Source organism: Seriola lalandi, unplaced genomic scaffold (genome assembly GCF_002814215.2).
Source record: "Seriola lalandi dorsalis isolate HSWRI2012SDOR001 ecotype SW California unplaced genomic scaffold, Sedor1 jcf7180002054511, whole genome shotgun sequence".
NCBI lineage: Eukaryota > Metazoa > Chordata > Actinopteri > Carangiformes > Carangidae > Seriola > Seriola lalandi.
Window position 1 is genome coordinate 629759 of NW_019525064.1, and position 24919 is coordinate 654677.

Below are 24919 nucleotides of genomic sequence, written 5' to 3' on the forward strand. Positions count from 1 at the left end.
ATAAAACCTCAATCTCCCCAGTTCTAACAGTGTCTTCAGTTCATATGAAAATTAAGTTAATGGACTATTAAGTGCCCATTACTGTGTATAATAAATGCCAGCAAACGTTGTGATTTGCACTCACCAGCATTAGGCAGAAGTGAGGATAATGCCCTCGCCCTTTCTTCAGCAGTGGGCAGCAGCACTGACCAGCCACTCTGGAGAACAGCTTGGGCAGCTGCTTGCACAGTATTGAGCACCCCAGCATTGCTAGCAAGTACCACCACTGTTTGTTTCAGGTTGTTAAGCAGCACGCTGCCGAGCCCCAGTCCCAGCTCCTCCGGATCCACCTGGTTGCTGATGGCTGCGTGGAGCTGAGGATGGAGAGGGAAGGTTTCAGTTGTGTGTGGTAAGCTAGGCTTTAGAGAGGGTGCGGGGAGGTTGCTAAAAGGCCACGAAGGAAAGAAGAAATGTAAACATCTGAAAACAGACAGCTGCCTACCTGCAGCCTGAGCAGGTTGAGAGTGGCGACCACCATACACTCCTTCTCCTGTGGGGGAGGCCAGTCTGAGCTGCCGTCCATCCCGTCGCTGACCTGCCGCAGGAGCAGGTCCAGCTGCTCAAAGGTCATGGGGCATACGTCCACCACAAAGGGCACGCGCTGGCCAACAGACCACTCTGAGCACGAGGACCAGGCAAAGCTCTGAAAACAAACAGAAACTACGTGTTGAATCTATCTGCAATCATACAAAACACAGACAAAAATCAGCAATGACGGTTCTGTATGTTACCTGTCCCGGGCCGCAGGAGATGCCCACTATGTGTTTGGTGTTGAGCCCTGGGAGAGCTTTAGGCTGCTTCTTGTTAGAAAACAGGGTATCAAAGTGCTGTAGTTTATCATTGCTGCCCCAACTGTGCACCTCTCCATCATCAGTGAGGGCCAGGCAGTGGGTGGATCCCACGGCAACATCCACCACTTTCTTCCCTGGTTGCAGACGTGAAAGACAGAGATCAGTCTTTGTATCTGAAAAGATTCTGAAGAATGTGTTTATGTAGTGAACTCACCCTGTAAACTGTCGAGCAACTTTGGGTAGCGGACGTGCTCATCGGTGCCGTGACCCAGACGCTGGTTGTCTCCTTTCCCCCAGGTGTACACTTGTCCATCTTTGGTGAGGGCCACTGAAAACTGGCTGCCGCAGCACACCTTCACTATGTCCAGGTCTTGCAGTTTCTCCACAAGCTTTGGCGTCTTGCAGCCATCGCTGCCTCCTCGGCCCAGTTTGCCGTAGTCTCCGTCCCCCCAGGACCAAACCTGACCTGTGGAAACACACATAGAAGGTGAGGAAGAACAGTACCGCTACAGTTTGGGCGATGCTGACGGTTTCTACGACCTCAAATGACCTGTCTTCTTTACCATTCTCTGTCACAGCAAGCGTTTGAGCGTCACCGCTTCCACACGCCACATCCACCACCTTCAGCCCCTTCAGCGCCGTCACCAGCATGGGTGTAGTCTGATCCTCACTAGAGCCTAAAACCCAATCAAAACACAATTCATGTTCAGTGTTCAAACAGACAGAGGTGTTATTATAGCCAACACTGTGTCCTGCAGGTTCAGTGCAGATGGAGCTCACCGTGGCCCAGTCGACCATAGTTCCCTCTGCCCCATGTGTAGAGCTCCCCCTCCGCCGTAATGGCAGCGCTGTATGTGCTCCCGCAAGCGATATGAACCACGTGCTTTCCCGCCTGTTTCCCGTTGAAGGCTGCAATCATTGTAGGTTCCTCCAGATACCTGAAAGAAAGAGGAAATGGAGATGACAGAATTCTTTCGAGCATTTTTTGGTTTTGCATTGGTATCTGAGGATGTTGTCTTTGATCTACAAGCATGAAACATTAAAAGGACTGTCCCAGATTTGGGATATAATGTAATCTATATTTTCACTATCTTCTTGATCAATAATTTAATTTAGATTAATGGATTTAGCGCCCCAGACACCCAAACTCTACAGCTTTACTGTCTGTGAACGTCACAGTTGCAAAACTGCTTCAAATTCGGAAGCACCTCATATTTTATGTGACGTGACAAGATGGAAATAACAGACTGGCCGACCCTTGAGGAATTTAAAAATCAACCACGTTTTTCTCAAGTTACTTACGTGGTGTCTCCATGTCCAAGACGGCCGCCGTCACCGCAGCCCCAGGAGAACACCTCCCCGTTGGACGACAGAGCCAAGTAGTGCTGCCCATCGGGATGAGCTGCGAGCTTTATGATCTTTCTGGAGCTCAGACTGTGGATTAGCATAGGAGCCTGCAACAAAATAATTCAGCAACTCAGTCTGCAGCAGACACAGAGATTGCTTCTTTTTTTTTTTTTTCAGGTTGTATATTGCTAAACAGAAAATAACTGCACAACACAACTGACCAGGGTTGTGCTCTTGTAGTTCTGGGTGTAAACGGCACTACTGCTGGACAGGATGAGAAAGCCCTTTTCTGAACAGACAATTTGTGTGACTCCGAGGCTGGACAGGGCTTTACACTGAATGGGTCCATTAACGTTGGCGTAAAGTTTCCAGCCCAACAGACCCCAGGCAATCACCTCCTGCAAGGTTCCCTGGAACAAAGAGCGACAGAGAGGGAGACAGAGTCCTGATTGTTTGTCGTTTTGGCTGTAATTTGTCCTTTGGCTACAAAACATATCCTCATAAAAATTACTTATTATGATTGTGCATTTTACGTAACCACTGATTAATAACTACAGTTCCACATTTTTCCAAAAGGAGCATTGATGATGAACGTGTTTATCCAGCTTTTTGTCCCACTGTCATCACAGCAGTAAATAGGCCACAGACATATATAGCACAAACACGATAAAACAGGCCTGTAATTCAAGCAATGAGTGGGGGGAGGAAGTAACATCACTGACCTAAAAGACAAAAATAAATAAATCACTTATGCTTTGCCACTTTATAAAAAGAGTTGTCACCTTGTGCGATGTGGGGGAGTTGCAGTGTGGAGGGCTGCACGGAGAAGCCAAGCGGTCCAGGTGGGCCATGATCACCACGGCGGTTTGCCGAAGGTCAATGGCCAGGTCATTGTCCTGAGGCAAGGTCAGGTAACGCAGGAAACTCTCATTTGGACTCAAAGGGGCTGCGAGGACCTGGAAACACAGCAATCGACCACAAAGTACTTACACAAACAGGAATAGAGGAACTGAGGTATTTTAAGAAAAGCGTTCCCAAGCAACACATCAGGCAACAGATCTTCATTTGATTTTCTTTGAGAGGATTCTTGTCCTCTCACCGTCTTATCTTCAAGCTATCTATAAAAAGACGACTGCTTCATTTCTCATATTGATTTCCGTGTCAATCTGAACTGCAAGTGAGACAAGTTTTCACCTCAGGTTCTTCTTCGGGAACAGGCTCTTCCTTGCTGCTGTGTATGTTGTGAAAGCGCTGAAGGAGGGGTAGTAGAGGAGCGCTGGTTCCCTGGGTGGAGCGCTCGTTGTCCATCTCTCTGGTGCCGCTTTCCCACAGACGCAGCAGCAGCAGAACAGCGGACAGCAGCTGGCTGGAAAAACAAAAGGACAAGAGGGTCGAGTCAGCAGCGAGGAAGAAGTGCATTTCAAGTGCGGTAGGATATCGGCATAAGCAAACAAGCAGTTATGAAGGGCGTGCGGTTACCTGAGAGTGCCCCTCTGTACGGCCAGCTCCAGCAGGATGGCCAGGACTAGGTGCTGGTCCTGTAGAGGAATGTTGCCTTTGGTGGTGGCACTTCCATGTACGTCACTAGTTCCGAACGAGAGAACAACTGGGAATCATCGAGATGATCCTAAATGTTTTTACAAGTACAAAATTAGCCAGTACTGAGTAAATAACAAACCTGAGGAACTTCGTGGCCCTCTCGACAACCTCCAGCCACACCGACGACACAGTTCCCTCATCAAACAGTGTGGCCTCTGGGAGGGCACGCAGGGCATCCAGAGACTCCTGGAGAAGCTCACTGCAAAGATCTGCATCATCTCCTGCAAAATAGCACCAATGTCTTGTGTTTTATAAATGGACTGCAGGAGTTTCCACACAGAGGTTACCCAAAAATATAATAATGTACAGTTTCCAAAGCCCAGCAAAAGACAATTGGTGGATTTATAGTATTTTTTATTTTACAATATATTCCCACGTATTTTTTCTAAATCAGAAACTAAAATCCTCAGTGTTCAGAAAATGGTAAAGGAGAACTATTTTTACACGACTTATTCACTAAGCAAATTTAACTAGTAACCAATCAGACTCAGTGCTCCTGGTCGTGGCTGGTGCAGCCCCACTAACATGATATGTCTTTATACCTCGACAGGATTTGCACATGTATTCATTCAGCAGGTGGTGGATGAAAGAGCACATAGCTACACTTCTGCTGCTCCGACAGCGTATTCCAGGAACACAGCTAGACCGAGGATGAGAAGCTTAACTGTGTGTGTGTGTGTGTGTGTGTGTGTGTGTGTGTGTGTGTGTGTGTGTGTGTCTCATGTTACAGGAAAGCTACAGAAGAGAGAGGCCGGCTCTTTGTTCACACCCAGTCCCAGTGGACATGCAGCTCTCAAACTCAGATCAGTGCACGTAACAAAAACACCATCTCTACTTGCGAAGCTGACGATGAAGGGCTTTTAAACAAACACAGACACTGCCAAAGCTGTTAATTATTAGATTTAATCAGACTGTGTGACTAATACATGTCGGGATACGGGTTATTAATTGTATATTACTAATAACATGAAATTCTAATTCCACTCTTCTGACCTGTGTTTGTGTCTGAGTCAGAGGTGATGTTCCATATTCAACTTCTCTCTTGATTTTTCCAGATGTATCTGCTTTTCTTGTTGATACATAAAGATTCAGAGCTACTTGCAACCAAATGGCCAATTTTCATGTTAAATACATTATCACAAAGCATTGGGAAAGGTCACCCCGGCCCTGCCCTGCTCACACTCCTACTGTCCTTCATCTAGTGGACACCACAGGCTAACGCTAACAACGAACCATTGTGAAATACGTTTGGTTGTTTACTATGAGCAGCGTGTGAGGTGGGTGCTACACCTTCATCAACAGCTGCTACGCAAAGCTTTGACAGCGGCTGTCATCACTACTGTTAGGGGACAAAACAAACGTCTTCACTGTAAGAATCCCGGGACAGTCTTACCTGACCTCCAGGCCCGACGCAGGAACGCAAAGGCAAAGGAGAGAGCTGCCCTGGAGCCCACCCTGGCCAAACCTTCAACCCCTTTACTGACTGGACGAGGGCTGAAACAACAAAACCAACAACACAGGGATCATTTCAAAGTGTGTATAACTCTTCAGTGACATTCAAATTTAAGTATATCAAATGCTGGAAGACCGTAGCCACATCTCTGGGTATAGGAACAGCATATCAGGGATGCATAGCATAGTAATTATAGTAAACACTAAGCATTAATGCCTGAAGAAATTCTACAATCTGTTAATTCAGCAGAAAAACCTTAAGGACAGATTTTCAAAACAAACAGAGCACTAGCTAAAACATATGCAAGAGTACAGTCGACTACAAGCACAAAGATACACGGTGCTTAAGAGGCCTGCAAGAGGAAAGCACAGGCTCTTACACTAAGCTGTAGAGTTGAACTCAAATGGACATGAACAAGCTATAAGTCACAGTTCTGCACATACCAGGAAAAAACTGAAGCGTACTTGTAATGTTCTTTGTAACTGTTTTAGCTGAATCGGTGCAGGTACAAAAAATGTATTCAAAATCTTTCCTAAATGACACATTAACACACCCACAGCACCTGTAGTGGCGTTTGGTATTGACAACAGCTTTTAAGTTTAAGGTCCCATATTTTACACTTTTCCTGTGTTTTATTCGAAGAGCTGATCCATAAGAAGATATATATGTGGGTTTTAAAAACCAGGCTCTGAGCCTCTCCTCTGATTGGCTGCTTGTTTTCTGAGTGATAGAATAAAAATATAGCAGATTTCAGGTAAAAACACTCAGAGAAACCAAATCCTGCAAGGTTTGGATGGTGGGTCCAGGTGGGCGGGGCTTGGTGACTGCTTTGTTGTGACGTCACAAAGTTCCAGAAGTCCTGACGGCTGGTTTTAAGGCTCAGTTTCTGAATACAGGCTGTGTGCATTTCTCTGTGGACTGAGGCTTTGATACTTTCACAGTATTAATATAGAAGCTAGAGCTGATCTATAATCACACTACACATGGACACACACCTTTAGACTATATGGGACCTTCAACACATTTTCACTCACTTCTCTAAAATACTCTGACTCTACACCTTCACCTTCTTAAGCACCGGCACATTTATTCAGCTGGTGCGTGTTAGTCTGCAGTTATCTGTCATGGTCTGAGTACAACTCGATCAGTTCATTTACTGTAACTGGTCATGAACACATGATCGTGATCACATGAGCGTGAGAAGCCTACATGAAAGATCCAGTCATCACATGACTGACCACATGCTCACTTACATTCATACCTACATGCAATTTAAAATCTCTGGTCCATCGAACCCCGGACCTTCCTGTTGTGAGGTGACAGCACTAACCACTAATGCGACACGACAGCACCTTTCATTCTCTAGCTAAAACTCTTTTTACCTCTTATTGTCAGCAGCAGGCAGCGGTGGGCTGGGAGGCGTCTTCCAGCGGACCTTGTACTTCTCCTCCATCATGCTGTGGCTGAGAGAGATGAGGTAGCGCTCCAGGATGACCAGGCGCTGGCGAAGGCGTTGGGCGGACAGAGTGCTTTTGGCCATCTGAGCCGAGAGCTTCTGCTGATCGTCAACCAGGACCATCAGACAGTCCTTCAGCTCAATCTCATCTAGACACACAAGGAACGGGCGATGTCAAAATGATCATAATGGAACTTACCTGTCACTCAAAATTACGTCTTACAGGAAAATGTGAGAACATTTTATTTTAAGAGCTAAATGCCAAATGATTTTTAATTAAAAAAAATATATTTAAATGTAATTATCTTTGTCATTGTATTATTAAGCTGTCTATTTTCCATTAAGCTTTTTCTTCTGCAATTTGAAACTAACTTCTAGCAGCAAGACTTATCTTAAAACATGTGTAAAAGCTTATTCGCAGCACATGCAATATACACACCACTGTGGTATACAAAAATATTTCATACAACCCACAAACAATTTCACTACAATATAAACATATAAACAAAAACACATCAAAGAGTGAGAGCATTTCTTCCTGTAAACATACTGCAGCTTTTTAATAATTTAAGATGCAGTGTGGCCTTAAAGGATTTATATTTAACTCAGAACTTAACAAGAGGCAGGGATTTACACGGCACCGTATGGATAGAAAGTTCCTATAAAAACATCTCACCGTTACACCACAGCAACAACAGTGTTTCAATGGAAGAGTCTTGTGACACTTCAGCGCATTACTTGTACTTTTCACTGTTTAATGAAAAAATTAATAAACCACATTCAAAACTTTCCCCCACTGGCCTTCATCACAACCAGCCCTTTGTTCTGATCCATTTCAAGAGAAAATGCTTCATTATTCGTGGACACAGCAGCGCTGCAGGGAAGACAAGATGGGCCAAAATAGCAGGTTTGAAATCCACTTAAGCTTTATGTAAGCCAGACTGGCCCGAGGTTGTATGAGCCACACAAGAGTCAGCTGGGCCTCGGCTGTCAGGACAGATATGTATCCCAGTCAGACAAAGTCTCTCACTATTTATTATACATTACCGTGGTTAAAAGTAACTTGTGCTGAAGAAACACCAAATTCAGAGGGGATGATTTAGCAAGAGGAAATACACTGCTAGCAATCAAAGCAAATCTGTCATGTGTCCATACACCGTCATGATTTCAAAAACAATAGCGGGGGGGGTCGGGGCTGCAACTGCTGAGATCAACATGTTTCAGATATCTGACCACTCAATGGAAAAGCAGGAAGTATGCTGTTTGAACTTTTAGCATCAATGACTTGTTCATGTAGCGATCCAGTTACACTGTACAATCAGAACAGTGTGATTTCCTGGCTCAGTCAATAAAATAAGAGAGACGCAGCCAAGCAGCTACTAGCAATTTCACGAGGCATGTAGACCATGGCCCCATCCCCCCCACCCGCACCCCCCACCCAATGCTTATCTCCCACCACCACAACACTGTCCCACCCAGTCCTGCCTGTAAACACAGCTTGGGTGAAAGACGCTACCCGGACAACATTATAACGCCTACCAAGTTTACACTCCAGGGGGGTAAAAATAACCGCTCCGACCTGCAGACCTCAAGTTGTCATTTCAGAGTTTCCTCACGTGCCAGCAAAACATGTGTACATCAGCAGGGCCGGACAGACGTGAAACTGATAAACAGAGAGGTCGACCATGTGTCGAAAGGGTCAGTATCACCGTAACTAGTCAACATTTAGGTGTTGTGAAACCATGTGGTGTCAGCGTGGTATTAATTACCCTACTTGGAAACAGAAAAGCATGAAATAACAAGACCCACAACAGGAGATCAGAGACATATCGTAGTTAGCTGCAAGCGGACATATTTTGGCCTGACACATTTTAACCTTGTTCAGGTGGCACTCTCACCTGGCTGTCGCCCCCAGTCCCAGGTCTCGATGATGGAGTGATGGACAGATGTTGACGTCTCCTCCTCTTCTTTCTTTTCTTTGTCATTGGGTTCATCCTTCTTCTGAGTTCCAAAGCAGTCACAATCTTCTAAAAGAATTTTTAAGAAAAGTAGTCATTAACCTTCATTTCCATCAGTTAGGTTGAAATACCACCACCCTCGTCCCCGGCTCACATATCATCCTTAGACAGTTTATATAAATGTTATCCGTGTTCCCATAAACACATTCCCAGACACATGTAAATCTGTCAGAAACACAGAGGGTGAATGAATGCCGTAATGGCACAGTGCCATACCTGGGTGAGCTGATTCTTCTCCATTGAATGTTATTTCCTCATCTTTTACCATTTCATTCCACATCTCACTCAATCCCTCTGGAGAGAACGCACGCTGCCAAAGGAAGTAAAACACAGAAAATTGAGTTCGCACTGATCAAATTTAAAATGCTCAATTTATATTCACATCTTCATACCTGATCCAATGTGAGCAGTGATTTTCCCTTAAAAATAATTGATTGGTTTATCATTATTTGCCTGTATATCACTCCTCTTTAAATTTTCACAATTACTACAAACACCAATTCTTTCATCTGTTTAACATGTGGAAGAAAATCTGTTGTGCAGTCTTCATAACCGAACTGAGAAAATTAGCAGTAACAAGATGCTACCAAATACAGTAGTGAACAACAAGAGTACAAAACAGCTGCATCATCTCCATGTTCCAAATGATTCAAGGATACATCTGCAGTAAAAATCAGTCATTGCCTTAGTGTTGCACCATTCTTCCATAGAAGAAAACACTCACAAGTGGAAAGTCAGCGCTTGTTTTCAAAGATCTGATGCCTTAAATGTCAAAAACGTTGCTCACCACTGACACCAGACCAGACACATTGACTAAAGCTGTCTTCAGCACTGCAGAGACGCTCTAACGATGAGAAAACATGACACCACTCTTTAATTTTAGTCCTCATTTGGTAGTGCAAACCAATTTTTAGGAGCGTCCAGACAGGCTGCAATTTTTGGAGTTGAGAGCAGACAGCTTGTTGCACAGAGTATTGGATAGAATGAGAGCTAATTCAGTCTTGTCTCCAAATCTTTTCTCAGTTGATCATATATTAATCATGACCGCAGAAAAAAACCACCAACACAAGTATGTTTTCACAAAACAGACCTTTACAAAATACTTTTTTAACTTACTGTGTAATTATAGGCTACATCTATATAACAAGCACAAGGGAAACACATGAAAAACAATAATCATCTGTGCAAGAGGCTTGATACAGTTTTAAGTCCAGTGGTTGCAGATATGTGATCAGGTGTGTCAGTTTATTACAACATATATAGCCCCCATAGATCAACTCACTGTTTGATTCTGACCAGGCTAAAGTAGCAGAATCTTGGATGTTTATGCCAAGTAGTTCTGATATAGCAGCACACGTGACTCGTGTGGCATGCATTTACTTTCTGGCATCATAGAAAAATGTTTTGGAAAAAAAAAAGATAAGACAGACATTCATTATCAGTCATGAAAAGCCTAGAGGCTTTGAGCTGCATCCCAACATAACAACTGACAGCAGTTGAGGATCAAAGCAGTTTCTAAAAACAAAATATAGCAGTACAGTCAAACCCTTAGCTGAAAACAAGACAAATTGTCAAACTTGGATTGATTTGAGCCCCCCCCCAAAACTATGCTGTACTCTTAATCTGAATAAGCAGTAATTTCAGTATGAATCCCTCCTTTAATTGGGTACATGTACCTGTAAGTCTATCTTCAGCCATTTGTCGTGAAATCGCAGCTGAGCATCAAGGGTAAAAGATGGAGAAGGCATCTTTCCCTCTCCTCTCCTGGCTGCAAACGCAGCCAACCTGTAAGATAAAGAAGTGAAAAGATGTGTTAACCTCCTAAGACCCGAACTCTTGCATGGCGTGCATTTTTAATTTCTCTTTGCTATTTAGGCTGATTGGGACCTGAGAAAAATGATGTCCACATATGAGGACATTAGTTTTACATTTCTATTACTGAGTGGCAGTATAATATCCTCATATGTGGTCACCAGGCCCTTGTTGAGAAAAAGTTAGTATTGTGGTCTAGAGAACCCAAAATGTGAGGTCCACATATGTGGACGCCAGGTCCTAGGAGGTTAAAGCACAGATTTACAAAGTCATGGTTAGAGGAGAATAACACAGTAATGACTGAAATTAAAAAGTGCGGTTTGCTCATTTTATTATTATGCTCCATTCGAGGCATGTCTCCAGTTACCTTTGAATTAAATACATGTTAAATATATTTTAACACATATCTGTTTTAACACACTAATATTAAACCACCTAATGTAAACAAACGGAAAACCCAACACTCATTTTCAAAAACACAGGACTAAATCAACCCGAACTTCACTTCTATATATATCTATATACACAAACTAACCTAAGACAGTATGTGGGTTACATGTGATTTTTTTTTTTTTTTTGCATGACTGTTGCTGTTGAAGTAACGTTACACAAAATGCTACATAAAAAATATCACTGTGACATATAAACTGTACCGTGCATTTAGATGCATTTCAGATAATTGACGTTAAGGTTTCAGGCCAAAGATATATCCATAACTGTAACGCTAGACGTTGGAAGAAAAACGAGATTATCGTAGCATTTAAGGCTAGCAAGGGCACCGTTTCTGTTAACCTGTATACCGTGGTTTTACTCTGGTTATCACAGAAAACAAAACGCAACTCTAACGGTTAATAACACACACTGACACGGCATCACTACACTCATACTGCAACACCTAATGCTAGGTAACGTTCACGTTAGCTTGGTGGCTAATGCTAACTACTTAGCTTGCTAGACAGCTAATACTAACAGCTAGCTAAACCAGCTCTCGTCATGCAGGCAACGACGAATAAGCTGAAGTGACATGACACGGAACCGGGAGAGTCTGGTTCAGTGTTTTGTGGAGAAATCCAACGGGTAACATGTCAAGTTAGACAACAAAATTACCTGCGGTCTCTTCTCAAGCTATTCTCGTCCCCTCAGCTGCTTTGCTGCATTAACAAGACGTTCATAATGGATTTGATTGACAGGTCGCGGACTAGGGCATGAAGCATGGAAACAAATTGCATAGTCGTAACTGGGTGATCCAATGCGTTTGATTTGGATCACCACAGCCGAGGCGGGGTTTCTAGTGCGCTGCGATCCGTTGGCCACAGATTCTACTCCGCCCACCCGTACTGTATGGGGTCTTAAAATGTGCGCTCCTTCTGGATTGGAGGCGGGACATAGGAGGGGCGGGGTTGGCCTGGAAAGAAGACTAGTTGCTCCACTAGGGGGCGCTGTGTCTCAACGAAAGGGTGAGGGGATTCATTTCATATATGATTCTGTCAACTGCTTAGTTATTACTCATTTCATACCGTTTTAGATGGTATGAAATACCATTATAATAATTATTGTTATTATTGTTATAATAATAACAACAACAATAATAATAATAAGAATAATAAAAACTTTATTTGTTTAGCACCTTTCATACAAGAAATGTAGCACAAAGTGCTTCACATGAAAAGAAAACACATAAAATCAACATAAAACATTGTTAAAAGCATTGATCTAAAGTGTTAAACATTTAAAACATAAATGTAAAATTACATTTTTAAAAAATGAATAAAATAATACATCATTAAATAGGCAGCTATTAAAAGATTAGTTTATTTAATTTTAGAGTGAAATATTTTGTAATGTTATTTTATTGACATTTTAAAGCCATTATAACACCTTGGGAACATATGTAATATGCCACAAAGCCTTTTCTACCCAAACAAATGAAACTATTTTGAATTGAATGTTGTATCATTTTGGTGTTGTTTTATCTGTCTGCTGTTATTTTATCATTTTGCTACTATGACATTTTCAAAGGTTTATCCCCTTAGATATTTTGTGAAACACATAAGTCTAATAGAGTTTAGGTAGAGTATTTAACATATGCAGTGTAATCCCTACAAATCACTTGGGTGAAAAAGGTGTGTTCCTCCTGTTTACACAGTAACACAGCGGCTCCAGCAGATACTGCTTTGATGTTGTCCTGTTGTAATGGGTCCAAGGTGTCATGTCATTGGCCTACGTTATAGTGAAGCTTTATGAGATGAAACAAATTCTAGATCTACCAAGGTTCTACCAGCATGTGAATTTTGCAACAAGGGGCAATAACACAATAATAAGACTTGATATAGTGCACACAAATATCAAGAACCCCTACAGAGCCACCCCCTATCCCCCACACAGGCAACTCTGATCGCCTTCCTGTTAATCTAATACCTGCATACAGACCCAGGGTGAAACAAGAACAACCAGTTTGGAAGTCAGTGTGACCTCAGGACACCATCCCAGCACTCTGCAAGCTTTGGCTGCACACAGTGGACATTTGTAAAGCCACAATCTTGTCCTCAAGGAGATTTACATGTCATGGCAGCGCAGTGGAGAGGGTCATCAGATAAAGTTCCTGGGGGTGTTCCTGACCACCATGACCATTAAGAAGGCCCCTAACAGCGGCTGCACCCGTTGCGGAGACTAAAGTCCCCATCACCTTCTACAGGGATAGTTATTCTAACCTCCTGGTTCTGTAACTGCAAAGTGACCGTATAGCACCACCTGACCAGGATAGTGAAGACAACAGGGAAGATCTTGGCTCCCCTCGCCCCACCCTGACTGGGCAGAGTTTCTTGAATCAATAGAGACCCCCATCACATCCCCTGCAGCCTGGGAGGAGGTGCAGGAACAGAAACTTCAACAAATACAATAAAAAACTGCTTCTTCCCCCAGGCACTCAGAATCATTAACATCTAATGCTGGTACTTATTTGCTGTAACACTGAGTGTGTCCTTTAAAAATAATAATTCCTTTCTTTATGTAGCACCTTTAAAAACAAGGGTTTACAAAGTGCTTTGACATAAAAGCACAAACATACAAGAGAACAATGGCAGAAGAACCCAAACAACAACAGTGACCTATAAACCCATAATTTAATTTAATAATATTCTAACAACATTTTGTTTTATGTGCACACAAATGATAAACAAATGAAATAAATCCTGAATTTCTCCTATAGAATAAAGTATCTATCTATCTATCTATGGAATCTTTTTCTATGAACAGTGGTAATAGTTTTATTACAATAATATATTTTCTGTGACTGTGAAATTTCAGAGATGGAAGAAAACATGTTTCTTGTGTCTGAATCTCAACTGCTGAGTTGTCTCTTCACTGTTGGAATAAGGAGAAGCGGTGCGACCGCAGACATTATGTCCATGGGTGGGACGGTGCAGCCGGGTGCTGGAGGGATCTGCGCATGCGCACTACCTCACTCGCAACTCAACCTACCAAAGTGAACAGTGTTGTCCAGTCAACCCAAATGCAAATCGGCCATAGTAATGGCTTTTGACTCGGAACCAAGCGGTATTTCGCCTCCAGTTGCCGGAATATTAATAGCTGTAATATCAAGTTTCATCAATGGCTCGACATTTGTGCTTCAGAAAAAGGGAATATTACGCTCCCGCGACAGAGGTAGACTGAAACAGCAGATAAAGCAGACGAACATAATCTGGTCTCTACCAGCACAAACACGGGCAGAAAGCCATAAAGAAACAACATCACGTGATTCACACAAACTAAACTGTTGACTGTGTTTCCTTCAGGAGGCTCGTACCTCAGAGATGTGGTGTGGTGGAGCGGCACAATGTCCAGTGAGTATAGCGCCACCTGTCGACCCTGAATACACACAACTCCCATTCTGAGTCTCTTACTTCACTGTTTTCCATCAAATGTTCTGACACACTTTTTCTTTTTGTTAAATTTAACTTCATCAGTGGTTATTGGTCAGATTGGGAACTTCCTGGCGTACAACGTGGCCCCTGCTGTGATAGTTACACCACTGGGAGCCCTTGGAGTTTTATTTGGGTAAATCCAACACAGAAAAGGATTCTTACTTCTTTCTTTTTTTTTTTTTTTTAAAATGTATTATTATTATTTACTTATTTACCTGGACATTGTGATATTGTTTGACCAAACCAGAGACAGAGTGTCTACACAGCAACACACTGCAGCTTTACTCATTTTCATTGTACTCAGTCACATGTGCTTTAGGCCCCACCTGCACCGTGCATCCAAAGTTCACCTGACTTCCGTGAGTAATAACAGCTCAGGTGATGGTGGTGATGTTTTTTTTGTCAATGAGGAAATGCCAGTGAGATTTGTCCTTATCTCAGAGTCGTAGCTGACAGCTGGCAGGACTGAGACCTCAGGCTGTGTAACGTCATGTAAGGCTGCAGTGCGGGGATTATTTTCATCATCAGTTAATTATATCATCATTACATCATTTTGTGTAGATTGTCAGAAAGTAGAAAAATACCGTTTTATCCAACAAACAATCCAAAACTCAAAGATAGTTCATTATTATTATATATGACAAAGAAAAACATAAAATCTGCACATTTTAGAGGCTGTAACCAGTAAATACTTTGCGTTTTAGCTTTGAAAATGACGATTACTTGATCAGCAAAATGTTTGATATAACTTTCTGATAGATAGAGTAACTGATTAGTCAATTTATTGTTTCAAGTTAATTCAAAAGTTTTGGTCAGTTTTTGTTCTGTTTTACTCTAAATTCAATTTAATAATAATATATTTTAATATTACACAGGAGGCTGTCCACTCATTTTTTTTTATAGAGGTCCACTTACCACCCAATTGCTGATTTTAGCAAAAACAAACATGAATTTAATTAAATATTTTTTTAATTGGTTAATCCATCCATTTCCTGACACTGACTCCAGTCCAGGTCACACTAAATGATTCATTATAAATAGCTTGTAATTATTCCTACATAGAGTTTTGAAGTAGTGACAAAAATGTTATATAAATGTAGATCTAATTATCCCTGCTGGTTTTTTGTCTTTCTTTGGTGGATATTACAGGAAAAGTATTAAATTGTATTTTACATGGTGTTAAAAGGGTCTTTTTTTAATCTAGTGAAAACTGCAGAAACCAGTTTCAGGTTGAGTAAATGATCTTTGTATCATCACCATCAGCCATCACAAAGTGCAGTTGTAAATACAGTGGATTCTGTGAGTTGTCCTGTGTGTGTGTGCGTGTGTGTGTGTGTGTGTGTGTGTGTAACAAGATGCTGTGTGTGTGTGACGCAGGGCTGTGCTGGCCTCTTGGATCTTGAAGGAGCATCTGAACATCCTGGGGAAGCTGGGCTGTGTGTTATGTTGCTGCGGCTCTGTTGTGCTCGTCATTCATGCCCCTAAATCGGAGGCTGTAACGTCGAGACTGGAGCTGGAGGAGAGGCTGTCAGACCCAGGTGACGTTTACATCAAGTCTGTCTGATTTTTTTTTTGTTGCCTTTTATTTACTCTAGTAATTGATAAATGTGTTTTTTAAATGGATGAAGTACTGCGTAGAGGTGAAAGCAGCCCAGTGAGGAGAGCCAATTAGTCAATGTGCAATCCAGTTATTATCAACTTCTTCATTTAAATTCTTTTTCTTGGCAAGAACAGACACTATGATGACATTACCACTGAAGACAACTAAAATGTACTTTGTCATCCTGCAGTGTTTGTGGTGTACGCCCTCCTCGTGGTCCTGCTTCTGGTCACTCTAATCGTGCGGATCGCTCCAGCTCACGGTAAATCAAACATCATGGTGTACGTCGCCATTTGTTCCCTTCTGGGAAGCTTCACCGTCCCGAGCAGCAAAGGACTCGGCCTGGCAGCCCAAGACGTCTTTGGCGAGGGGCCGCCGAGCGGCAGAGCTCTGGTTCTCTTCCTGGGCTTGCTGGGGACGCTGGCCGTCAGCATCCTCATACAGTTCTTCTTCATCAATAAGGCCTTGGAGTGTTTCAGCTCCAACATGTTTGAAGCCATATACTACGTGACGTTCACCTCCACCGTGATTCTCGCCTCCGCTCTTCTCTTCAAAGAGTGGACTGCGCTAACTCTGACCGACACCCTCGCCATGCTTTGCGGTTTAACGACAGTGTGTGTCGGGGTCGTTTTACTGCGCATTTCCCAGGAGGCTTTGGTAACCTGGAAGAAGAAGGAAGCGCGGGAAAAGACAGACTGATTGAGACTTTTGTGCCATATTGTATTTCTTATTAACAGTCTACACTTGTTTTGTACCTTGTTAACTCCAGTTTCAATGACCGACACTACAGTGTATTCATAACTAGTTTCACCTAAAATTATACTTGAATCTTCTCTCAGTTATTGTGTAATCTCCAAATACCACTGACTGTTAAATGCATAATTGTTTTCTAGATAATCATTCCTGTTTTAATTTCATTATTATGATGCAACTGATCTTCATGAAGTTTGTTATTGCCCTTCAGGTGAGCTTCTAAAGGCAAACTCAAACACGGCCCAGGGACCAACAGTTCATTTGTCAATTTGCACATTTTTACTAATTTTAAACGGTTAGACGGAGGCTTACCAAACAACTGAACAACTACAAATAATTCAAGTCTTTAAGAGGTTTGTTAAATGCTCCTTTCTCCCCAGGCCAGACTGTCTGAGCGTAGAATCACCTGCACTTTGACTTATTCAGTGTGCCTGTGAATTATTCAGTGAAATTTCAGAAGCAGCCTGTTTAGTGCAGGGGTTGTACAGACGGTGAGTATCAACAGTGGCGGAGTGTTTTGTCAAATGGATGGATTTGTAAAGCTGATGTACCAAATAGAAACTATTGTTCTGCAGCCACTAATTGTTTTCTGGTGATATTAAACGTGTGGCTACGTGTTATGTTTGTGTAATTCAGACATTATTTAGATTATGAATTATTTATTTACATCATAAAAATGTTCACTCTCATTTCTGCTACTGTGTGTGTCAGAGATGGTTTTAACGGTGATGCCTAGTGACTTGGCAGTGCAACATAAACTTGCAACTGCTGTGCTGGCACTGACAAGTCACTGTCTCTACAAGCTCTACGGTTAGCGTTTGGTTGAATTGCTTGAATAATAAAAATAAATCAAACTAGTTGCATGTCAGCATCATGTGTAAAACATCTTTTTCCATCATCATGCAATTATTGCCTTGAATCTGTACTGCACCGTCAGGTTTCTGGGGCAAGAAACAGACGTAAATACCTTCAACATCATTCGTCTCTATAGATGTTGGAGATTAGCCTGCAACTATTTTTATTGACAGCTATTTGCCCAGTTGATTCATCACTTTGTTTACAGATTGAATGTCTGATGTGTCGCTTTATGTGACCAACAGCCCACAACTGCCATGTATTTCACTCACTATCACTGGAAAATAAGAAAATCTTCACATTGGAAAAGCTGAGATCTGAGATTGTTTGACATTTTTGCTTGAAAAAAATCATTGGAATAATGTATCGATTATTAAAATATATTAGTTATCAATTAATTTTCTGGCAAACAAATAATTGATTAATTGGTCATTTCAGTTCTATGGAATTATTCATAGATAAATGATGAATTGAAATCTCCTGTTTCCTCCAATGATAAAACTATAAAATACATAACTATAAAAAAAATAAACTATTAGAAAACAAACAATAAAAATAAAATGTTTCCTCCAATTCATTTCATAAAACAGACACATATCATGAAACTAGTAAGTTTAATGGTTGCCATGATGCTATAGTCTCTATTATTAGTTATGTATATTTTAAGTTTTTTCAAATATTATTATTTTTTTTTTATATATATAATTGATGGTGTGTAAAGACTCTATGGTGATAAAATACAATCACGTGTCGACTTTGACTTGGGAGAGCAACATTATCTGTGTGGTTCCGGACTTCAGCCTGCGGAGGGCACACGGTTCAGTGGCCACATCCCCGGTCATAAGCGGAAGAAGAGGCTCGCAGTGCGGCAGTCGTGAAGCGGTGTCGGCGCTGGCTGAGTGTGAGGAGACGGAGAGCGGTATGCGATGGTTAGCCACCGAGCCAGGAAACGAGGCTAGCTGTTAGCCAACCCCTAGCTGCTGCCACTCTCTTCTTGTTGGCGGGGGAGGGGGGGTTACCAGCCGCCGTTGGGACAGGTATTTAACTCTCACTGTGACTTCTCAAAAAACCCGACCACCAACTCACACTCGGATTCTTGCTAACTGACTCCGCGAGACCAACCAGCTAGCTAGCTAGCTAGCTAGCTAGCTCAGCTCGCTAATGTAAGCTAACGTGGCTAACGAGGGATAGCCTATGCTAGCAGTTAAATACTTGTAAAAACGATCTGAACATAAGGCGGCGGTGCTGCTGTGCCCGCTGCGGTCGAAGTGGTTGCCCAGATTAGCCCGGTACTTATCAAACCAGACCCTGTGAAAGGGCGACTTCAGGCTAGCTCGTTGAGGAGCTGCACCTAGCGCGCCCAGGTGAGGATTTTAACCTCCGTGTCACTTCCTGAATTCCTGTGTCTTGCAAGAACAATACTTACATAGCAGCTGGTTTTTGCTCAACACCCAGACAACCGGTTGGCTTCTCAACAGTCACCTCAGTGTAAGCTCATGGTGACAGCAGATAATTTTAGCTGTGCAGTGACTGATGGATTCTACCCACCCATTAAATGATGGTTTTCCTGTTTGTACTGTCGCTTGTGGAGACGGTAGGTCTTCACTGCTGCGGTGATGATGGGTGTTAATGTCCGACCTTTAGTAACTTAATAACAGCAGCTTGTTTAATGCCCTGTTATCTCCCATGTGCTCTGCTCTCAGGTGTCTGGGCTGGCCACAACTGCACTCTTGCTCAGCATCTACACTGTTTGGTCGTAAATGTGACAGATCACTTCAACACATCCAGCCTTACTATGGGTCAGGACAGGGGGAAGTATGACTTTTACATCGGTCTGGGATTGGCCATCAGCTCCAGCATCTTCATCGGAGGCAGTTTTATCCTCAAGAAGAAAGGACTTCTGAGGCTGGCGAGGAAGGGGTCTATGCGGGCAGGTATGGATCTTTTCTGAGTGTCTAATGCACATAACAGCGACGCTAACATCAAGAAGTAAGTTGCCCAACTTTGTCAGTTGAGTTTTGACACTCCCTGGTGTACTTGTGCAACAAAGAAAGCAAACTGAGAAGTCAAACCAGTGGGGACTGACAATTAACATACCAGACGATGCTACTTTTCAGGCTCACCTGGTTCTGCTCACCTGTGAAGGGTGTGTGTTTGTGTGCGTTAGTGAGTGAGTCAACAGGACACGCTTAACACCTAGTAATCATTAACTTCATTATTTCACTTGTCCTTCTGCTCAGATCCAACAGAAATGCATGAAGTGCAGTCAGGATTACATCATTCAAGTTTTGCTTACATGCAAGTTTTATTTAAACGAATAGGATCACACGTTCTGAAATATTTATTTTTTCCGCTTCAGGCCAGGGTGGTCATGCATATCTAAAGGAGTGGCTATGGTGGGCTGGTTTATTATCAAGTAAGTGATGACTCTCTGCAGTTAAACATGTAATCAGATACACGCCTGTTTAGCCTGGACGTGGTGATTCGCAGGTGAAATCATGTGTATATGTTGAAATTAAAACTGGATTAAAGTTGGTTCAAAACAGGTTTTTCAGACTTCTTGGTTACATGTAACTGTTATAATAATCTGGACCTTTTTAAATGAGTGTTTTCCATGTGTAGAAGGTCCTCACTATTTATTGAAATATGTCACTGACAAGCCGTTGAAACCATTTTAACTAACCTTGATGTCTAAAATAAATTTACAACCGACCATAACCAAGTGTTAACCTAGACTGCCATTAACCTGCAAATAACCAAACCAGTGCAGACATGCAAACTATCGTTGTATTTGTACTTGTTGTAAGCCTCAGACAGCACGTCTGTATCTGCCTTCATCTACAACATATTTATCCTTTTCATATTTAATGTGATGCCTTAATCCTTTGCAGTGGGGGCCGGTGAAGCAGCCAATTTCGCAGCATATGCCTTCGCTCCTGCGACTCTGGTCACCCCACTGGGAGCCCTCAGTGTGCTTGTGAGGTACAGACAACCCGCTGCATGAATTGGACAGTTTTCTTCTCGTTTGTAAATGGATTTTCTGGAGTTGAGTCTCTGTGACTGATAGAAAATATCATATTGCAGCGCGGTGCTGTCGTCGTACTTCCTGACGGAGCGGCTGAACCTGCATGGGAAGCTCGGCTGCATGCTCAGCATCCTGGGCTCCACCACAATGGTGATTCACGCACCGCAAGAGGAAGAGATCAGCAGCCTCGACCACATGGCCAGGAAGCTGGTCGACCCAGGTACAGAGCTACAGATGTCACGATAACAGGCACCAATACCAATGACATTCAATGATTGTCTGCACCACATTCAATACCACAGCAAACACACACACACACACACACACACACACACACACACACACACACACACACACAGAAGGTGTTAAAGCAGTAGTCATGGTGTGAAAATAAAATGTGTTGCGTTTTGACTGAAGTGATGACTGTCGCCTACTGACTTGAGCACCCAGCTCTGGTTATGAGCTGTCGCGGTGTTAGCCTAAACCAGATAACTTTAGCGTGCGTGCGTGCGTGTGTGCGTGTGTGGGGAGCGTTGCTTCTTGACGACATGTTGTTGATATAAAGTTCACAACCGAAACTCTCTGTCCCTGAATTCTGTGTTGAGATGTGGATGTCCGTCTTTGAGCTGCTTAGATAGGTCCAAGGTGTTTCTTGGCGCCGTGTGCACGTACAGGCCCGCCCTGATGATTTGCTTCAAATACTAAATATTTCCACGCACAAGACTTGCTGTGTTTGTTTGTTTGTTTGTTTGTTGTTTTTTTGTTGTTGCTACACCTGCACTTCCTGCTGCCGTGTCGTTGTTATCGTTTACTGTGCCAACGCCTTATTCTCTTCAAGTCTGATGTCAGACGAGGACGCTTGAATGGTTGATGTATGAAAGAATCACACATCAAATACCAACAACATCCACTTACCTACAACTTCCTACTTTAGACTGTAGAAAAACAAGTAGACACATTTTCAGAATTTGGTTCCAAACGTCCCTGTACAGAACAGATTGTGCTTAAAAGCTTTTATATGCTTTGTTACTCATATCAACGCCCCCTTTTCTTGATTCAAGACTAAAGACTATGTCCATGTTTTATTTCTTTCAATTCATTTTTAATCCAACTTAACGCCTTTTCTCTCTCTCTTCCCCCCCCCCCCCAAGGGTTTTTCATCTTTGCCACTCTCGTCATCATCGTGGCCATCATCTTCATATTTGTTGTGGGTCCCCGTCACGGTCAGACCAACATCCTCGTGTACATCACCATCTGCTCAGTAATCGGGGCGCTGTCGGTGTCCTGTGTCAAAGGACTTGGCATCGCCATAAAGGAAGCGATCTCTGGGAAGAATGTTGTGAGGAACCCGCTGGCATGGTTCCTGCTTCTGGGTCTGGTGGCCTGTGTGAGCACACAGATCAACTACTTGAACAAAGCTCTGGACATATTCAACACCTCCCTGGTGACTCCCATCTATTACGTGTTCTTCACCACGTCTGTGCTCACCTGCTCCGCCATCCTCTTCAAGGAGTGGGAGCACATGGGCACCGACGACGTGATCGGCACCCTCAGTGGCTTCCTCACAATCATCGTGGGCATCTTCCTGCTCCACGCCTTCAAAGACATCAGCGTGAGCTTGGCTACTCTCGCCGTGTCCATGAGGAAGGAAGAACGGGCGTTCCCTGCAGCCAATGGCATGACTTCCCACAGCACGTACGAACTGCTGCATAACGAGTCCACTGGGGACGTGGAGGACAGAGAAATGGGTTTGCCTTTCGACAGCATCTCCAGAAGGAACGGGGCAATGACTTCCTCATTGGATCATTAAGGAACTTTTTTTCTTTTTTTTCCCCAGCCCCCGACTGACTGACCAATCGTGGCATTGTTGTGTAAGAACAAGACAATCAGCTGTATGGGGAGAAGTGACTTGGACAGACCAGTGGATTGTATTTAATGCTTTAATTTGCCTTACTTTTACTCAGAATATGACCTGCTCATATTCAGTTACAGTTAAAACTTAATTTCATTCCTCTGTAGCGCTGTAAATATGAGTTTTTTTAAAAGAAATGTTTTGTTATATGTACATGCATATTCATGTAATGAATTACTTTCTATAAATCAGGAGGTTTTAATATATCTTCTATATGAGGTCCTGCTGACGATGACTGCAGTTAAGAGGACGTTCACTATGATTTGAGTTTTCGTGATACTTGAAGGTAACAACAGTTTTTGTTGGGAGTCATTCTGAACTTTTTTTTTTGTAGTGTTTACATGAAAAGCTCTCGAGACGAACCAACAGATTTGTTACATATTTATTGAATTAAAATGATTAAAACATTTGAAACACAAGGCACAATGAATAAATGCTTAACATGAGTATGAGTTACTTTTCAATTTCCTTTTTAAACTGTTTAGCATGCATGTTCAACAGTATAGAAAATACAAATTTACTTTCACCCCCACTTAAAATAGGTAACTGCTCACCCTTAATAATCCACCACTGCAAACCCTTAAATATTTACCTGATAAAACTAATTTCCCTCTATAGCTTTCTGCAAGTATAAAACAAAGGATAGTTCATCCATAAAAGGGGAAATATCTATCATTTCTGATAAGGCACAAGTGAATACAAATACAAAGTGGCCCAACTTCCTTACATTTAACGGTCCTTCGCTACTGAAGACCTAAAGTAAATAAGGAGGAATAATTCTAGCTGGTCTGGTAATGGTGGCAGTGTTTGGAACTTCATGCTGGTGCAGGGTTTCAGCTGCTGGCCAGCGACTGGTGTATCGGTGGTTGGAAGCATCGGACGTGTTCCACCGGCATGTTCTCTCCGTCTCCGGACTTCATGTACTTGTTCAGGATGGCAAAGATCTCGTTGTTGAGGACTTGGAACTTGCGGATTCTGTCAACCATTTTCTTCAGTGGCTACAGGAAAACATGAAGACACAAGAAGAAAATGATCTTTGTACTTGTTCAGTCTTTCTGTAAAGATTTGGGAGATCATCTCTCAGGTGTTGGTCGGTGTCCTATGATGCTTCATTTCAACTATTTGTAAAGTACACATTTTCTCTTGCTGGGGGTTACATGACAGGATTGATACTACTCATGTCTACCTGTTTAAGATGAAGCTAAACCAAAAGCTGCTTAGCTTAGCTTAGCTTAGCAGAAAAACAATGGAAACAGCCCGGCTCTGTCTCCAGGTAAGAAAATCTTGCTAACATTGGCCCTCATTTATCAAACGAACGTACGGCAGAAAACCGTGCGTACGACCATTTCCACGCAAGCTGCGGCATTTATCAATTTGGACGTGACCGGAAGCTTCGATCAGATCTCACGTCAGGTCTGAGCTCGTGTACGCAAATCTGAGTCTGGATTTGCGTTGCAGAAAATAATTATTAAACAAACCTCAGCATAAACAGTCACATATTTAGAACAGATCAAAACGGATTCTTAAAACGAATAAAACAAGATAAAAAAACACGATTCTTTTATTTTTCAAAACAGCTGTGTTGGCGCGCGGCTGCAGGAGGGGGCACTGCAGAGCCAAACTCATCTCCGTTACCCTCTTCCACACAGCGGTTTTATGCGCTCCTGTGATCCCACGTTTCAGACTGCCAAAAAGCACATCCTTATTTTGCGCCACCTCGGATGTCAGGATGTCGAATCTCCATCTCTGAAAAGTTTCGTTTTTTGCCAGTAACTCTTCTCTCCATGTTTGACCTTATCGTACGACCAATTCTGCGCTCAGATCTGCGCCTGTTTTCACGCAAGATTGATAAATGAGGGCCAGTGAGTCTAAAACTCACTAAATAACATGTTATAACTTGTTTAGTTTCATCTGTCAAAAAAAGGTTAAAAATGAGAAGTTGGGGTTTTATGCTATTATTATATTAGCTATATATGCTATTTCCCGGCTCAATAGCTTCATATTTAACGTTCAAACATGAGAGCGGTCAGTGTATTTCTCAAAATGTTGAAATCTTTATCTTCCTCCTTAAATATCCAATTCAATTACTTCCTTTTTTCAAGGGCGTTTCCTAATGTTATATTTATCTTACAAAACTTCCAAGGCCTCCTTTTTTTCTGTGACCTGTGTGAACCCTGTTCATGTTCGGTTGATGGCAGTTTTTCACTAACTCCTGATACATTACTGTAGTTTTTAAGGTTTCGCCAGGTGAAGGTTGATGGTTAACTAAAGCACAGAGCAACATGTTCACAGCAGGGAGGGTTTTTCAGCTTTACAGTCAAAAGAAAAACCTATGG

General features: G+C 42.5%; 4 protein-coding genes across 10 annotated transcripts in view; 2 read left to right on the top strand and 2 right to left on the bottom strand.

Annotated features, from left to right (window-relative positions):
* The window catches only part of herc2 (HECT and RLD domain containing E3 ubiquitin protein ligase 2), a 42453-nt gene extending 30754 nt beyond the window's left edge, over nt 1–11699 (bottom strand). For 3 of the 4 annotated variants that reach the window (XM_023413304.2, XM_023413303.2, XM_023413302.2), the window contains exons 1-18: nt 11623–11699; nt 10380–10488; nt 8920–9013; nt 8584–8712; nt 6612–6834; nt 5170–5270; nt 3856–3997; nt 3657–3761; nt 3372–3543; nt 2960–3133; nt 2399–2587; nt 2133–2284; nt 1611–1768; nt 1394–1507; nt 1045–1296; nt 771–964; nt 482–682; nt 125–353 (exon numbers count right to left, since the gene is read on the bottom strand). In XM_023413304.2, the coding sequence (XP_023269072.1) occupies nt 125–353; nt 482–682; nt 771–964; nt 1045–1296; nt 1394–1507; nt 1611–1768; nt 2133–2284; nt 2399–2587; nt 2960–3133; nt 3372–3543; nt 3657–3761; nt 3856–3997; nt 5170–5270; nt 6612–6834; nt 8584–8712; nt 8920–9013; nt 10380–10451 (2701 nt within the window). In that variant the 5' untranslated portion in view covers nt 10452–10488; nt 11623–11699. The remainder of the gene's footprint in view (nt 1–124; nt 354–481; nt 683–770; nt 965–1044; nt 1297–1393; nt 1508–1610; nt 1769–2132; nt 2285–2398; nt 2588–2959; nt 3134–3371; nt 3544–3656; nt 3762–3855; nt 3998–5169; nt 5271–6611; nt 6835–8583; nt 8713–8919; nt 9014–10379; nt 10489–11622) is intronic. The other variant, XM_087175853.1, reaches the window with a different exon arrangement.
* A 2300-nt stretch (nt 11700–13999) lies between these two features.
* On the top strand, nt 14000–17659 carry nipa1 (NIPA magnesium transporter 1). The gene is made up of 5 exons (XM_023413271.2): nt 14000–14178; nt 14310–14357; nt 14481–14571; nt 15816–15976; nt 16229–17659. Exons 1-5 carry the CDS (start codon nt 14046–14048, stop codon nt 16735–16737), a joined length of 942 nt encoding a protein of 313 aa, XP_023269039.1. The 5' UTR covers nt 14000–14045; the 3' UTR covers nt 16738–17659.
* Nucleotides 17660–18499: 840 nt separating this feature from the next.
* On the top strand, nt 18500–23029 carry nipa2 (NIPA magnesium transporter 2). Of its 3 annotated transcripts, none has more exons than XM_023413348.2 (6): nt 18500–18683; nt 19350–19580; nt 20006–20062; nt 20538–20628; nt 20731–20891; nt 21823–23029. In XM_023413348.2, exons 2-6 carry the CDS (start codon nt 19442–19444, stop codon nt 22479–22481), a joined length of 1107 nt encoding a protein of 368 aa, XP_023269116.1. In that variant the 5' UTR covers nt 18500–18683; nt 19350–19441; the 3' UTR covers nt 22482–23029. The 3 variants fall into 3 exon arrangements, with proteins under 3 accessions (XP_023269116.1, XP_023269115.1, XP_023269114.1); XM_023413347.2 differs by lacking the exon at nt 18500–18683 and adding an exon at nt 18704–19010; XM_023413346.2 differs by lacking the exon at nt 18500–18683 and adding an exon at nt 19056–19240.
* cyfip1 (cytoplasmic FMR1 interacting protein 1) overlaps nt 22950–24919 on the bottom strand; it is a 30935-nt gene continuing 28965 nt past the window's right edge. For both annotated transcript variants that reach the window (XM_087175855.1, XM_087175854.1), the window contains exon 31: nt 22950–23581. In XM_087175855.1, coding sequence (XP_087031981.1) covers nt 23417–23581 — 165 coding nt within the window. In that variant the 3' untranslated portion in view covers nt 22950–23416. The remainder of the gene's footprint in view (nt 23582–24919) is intronic.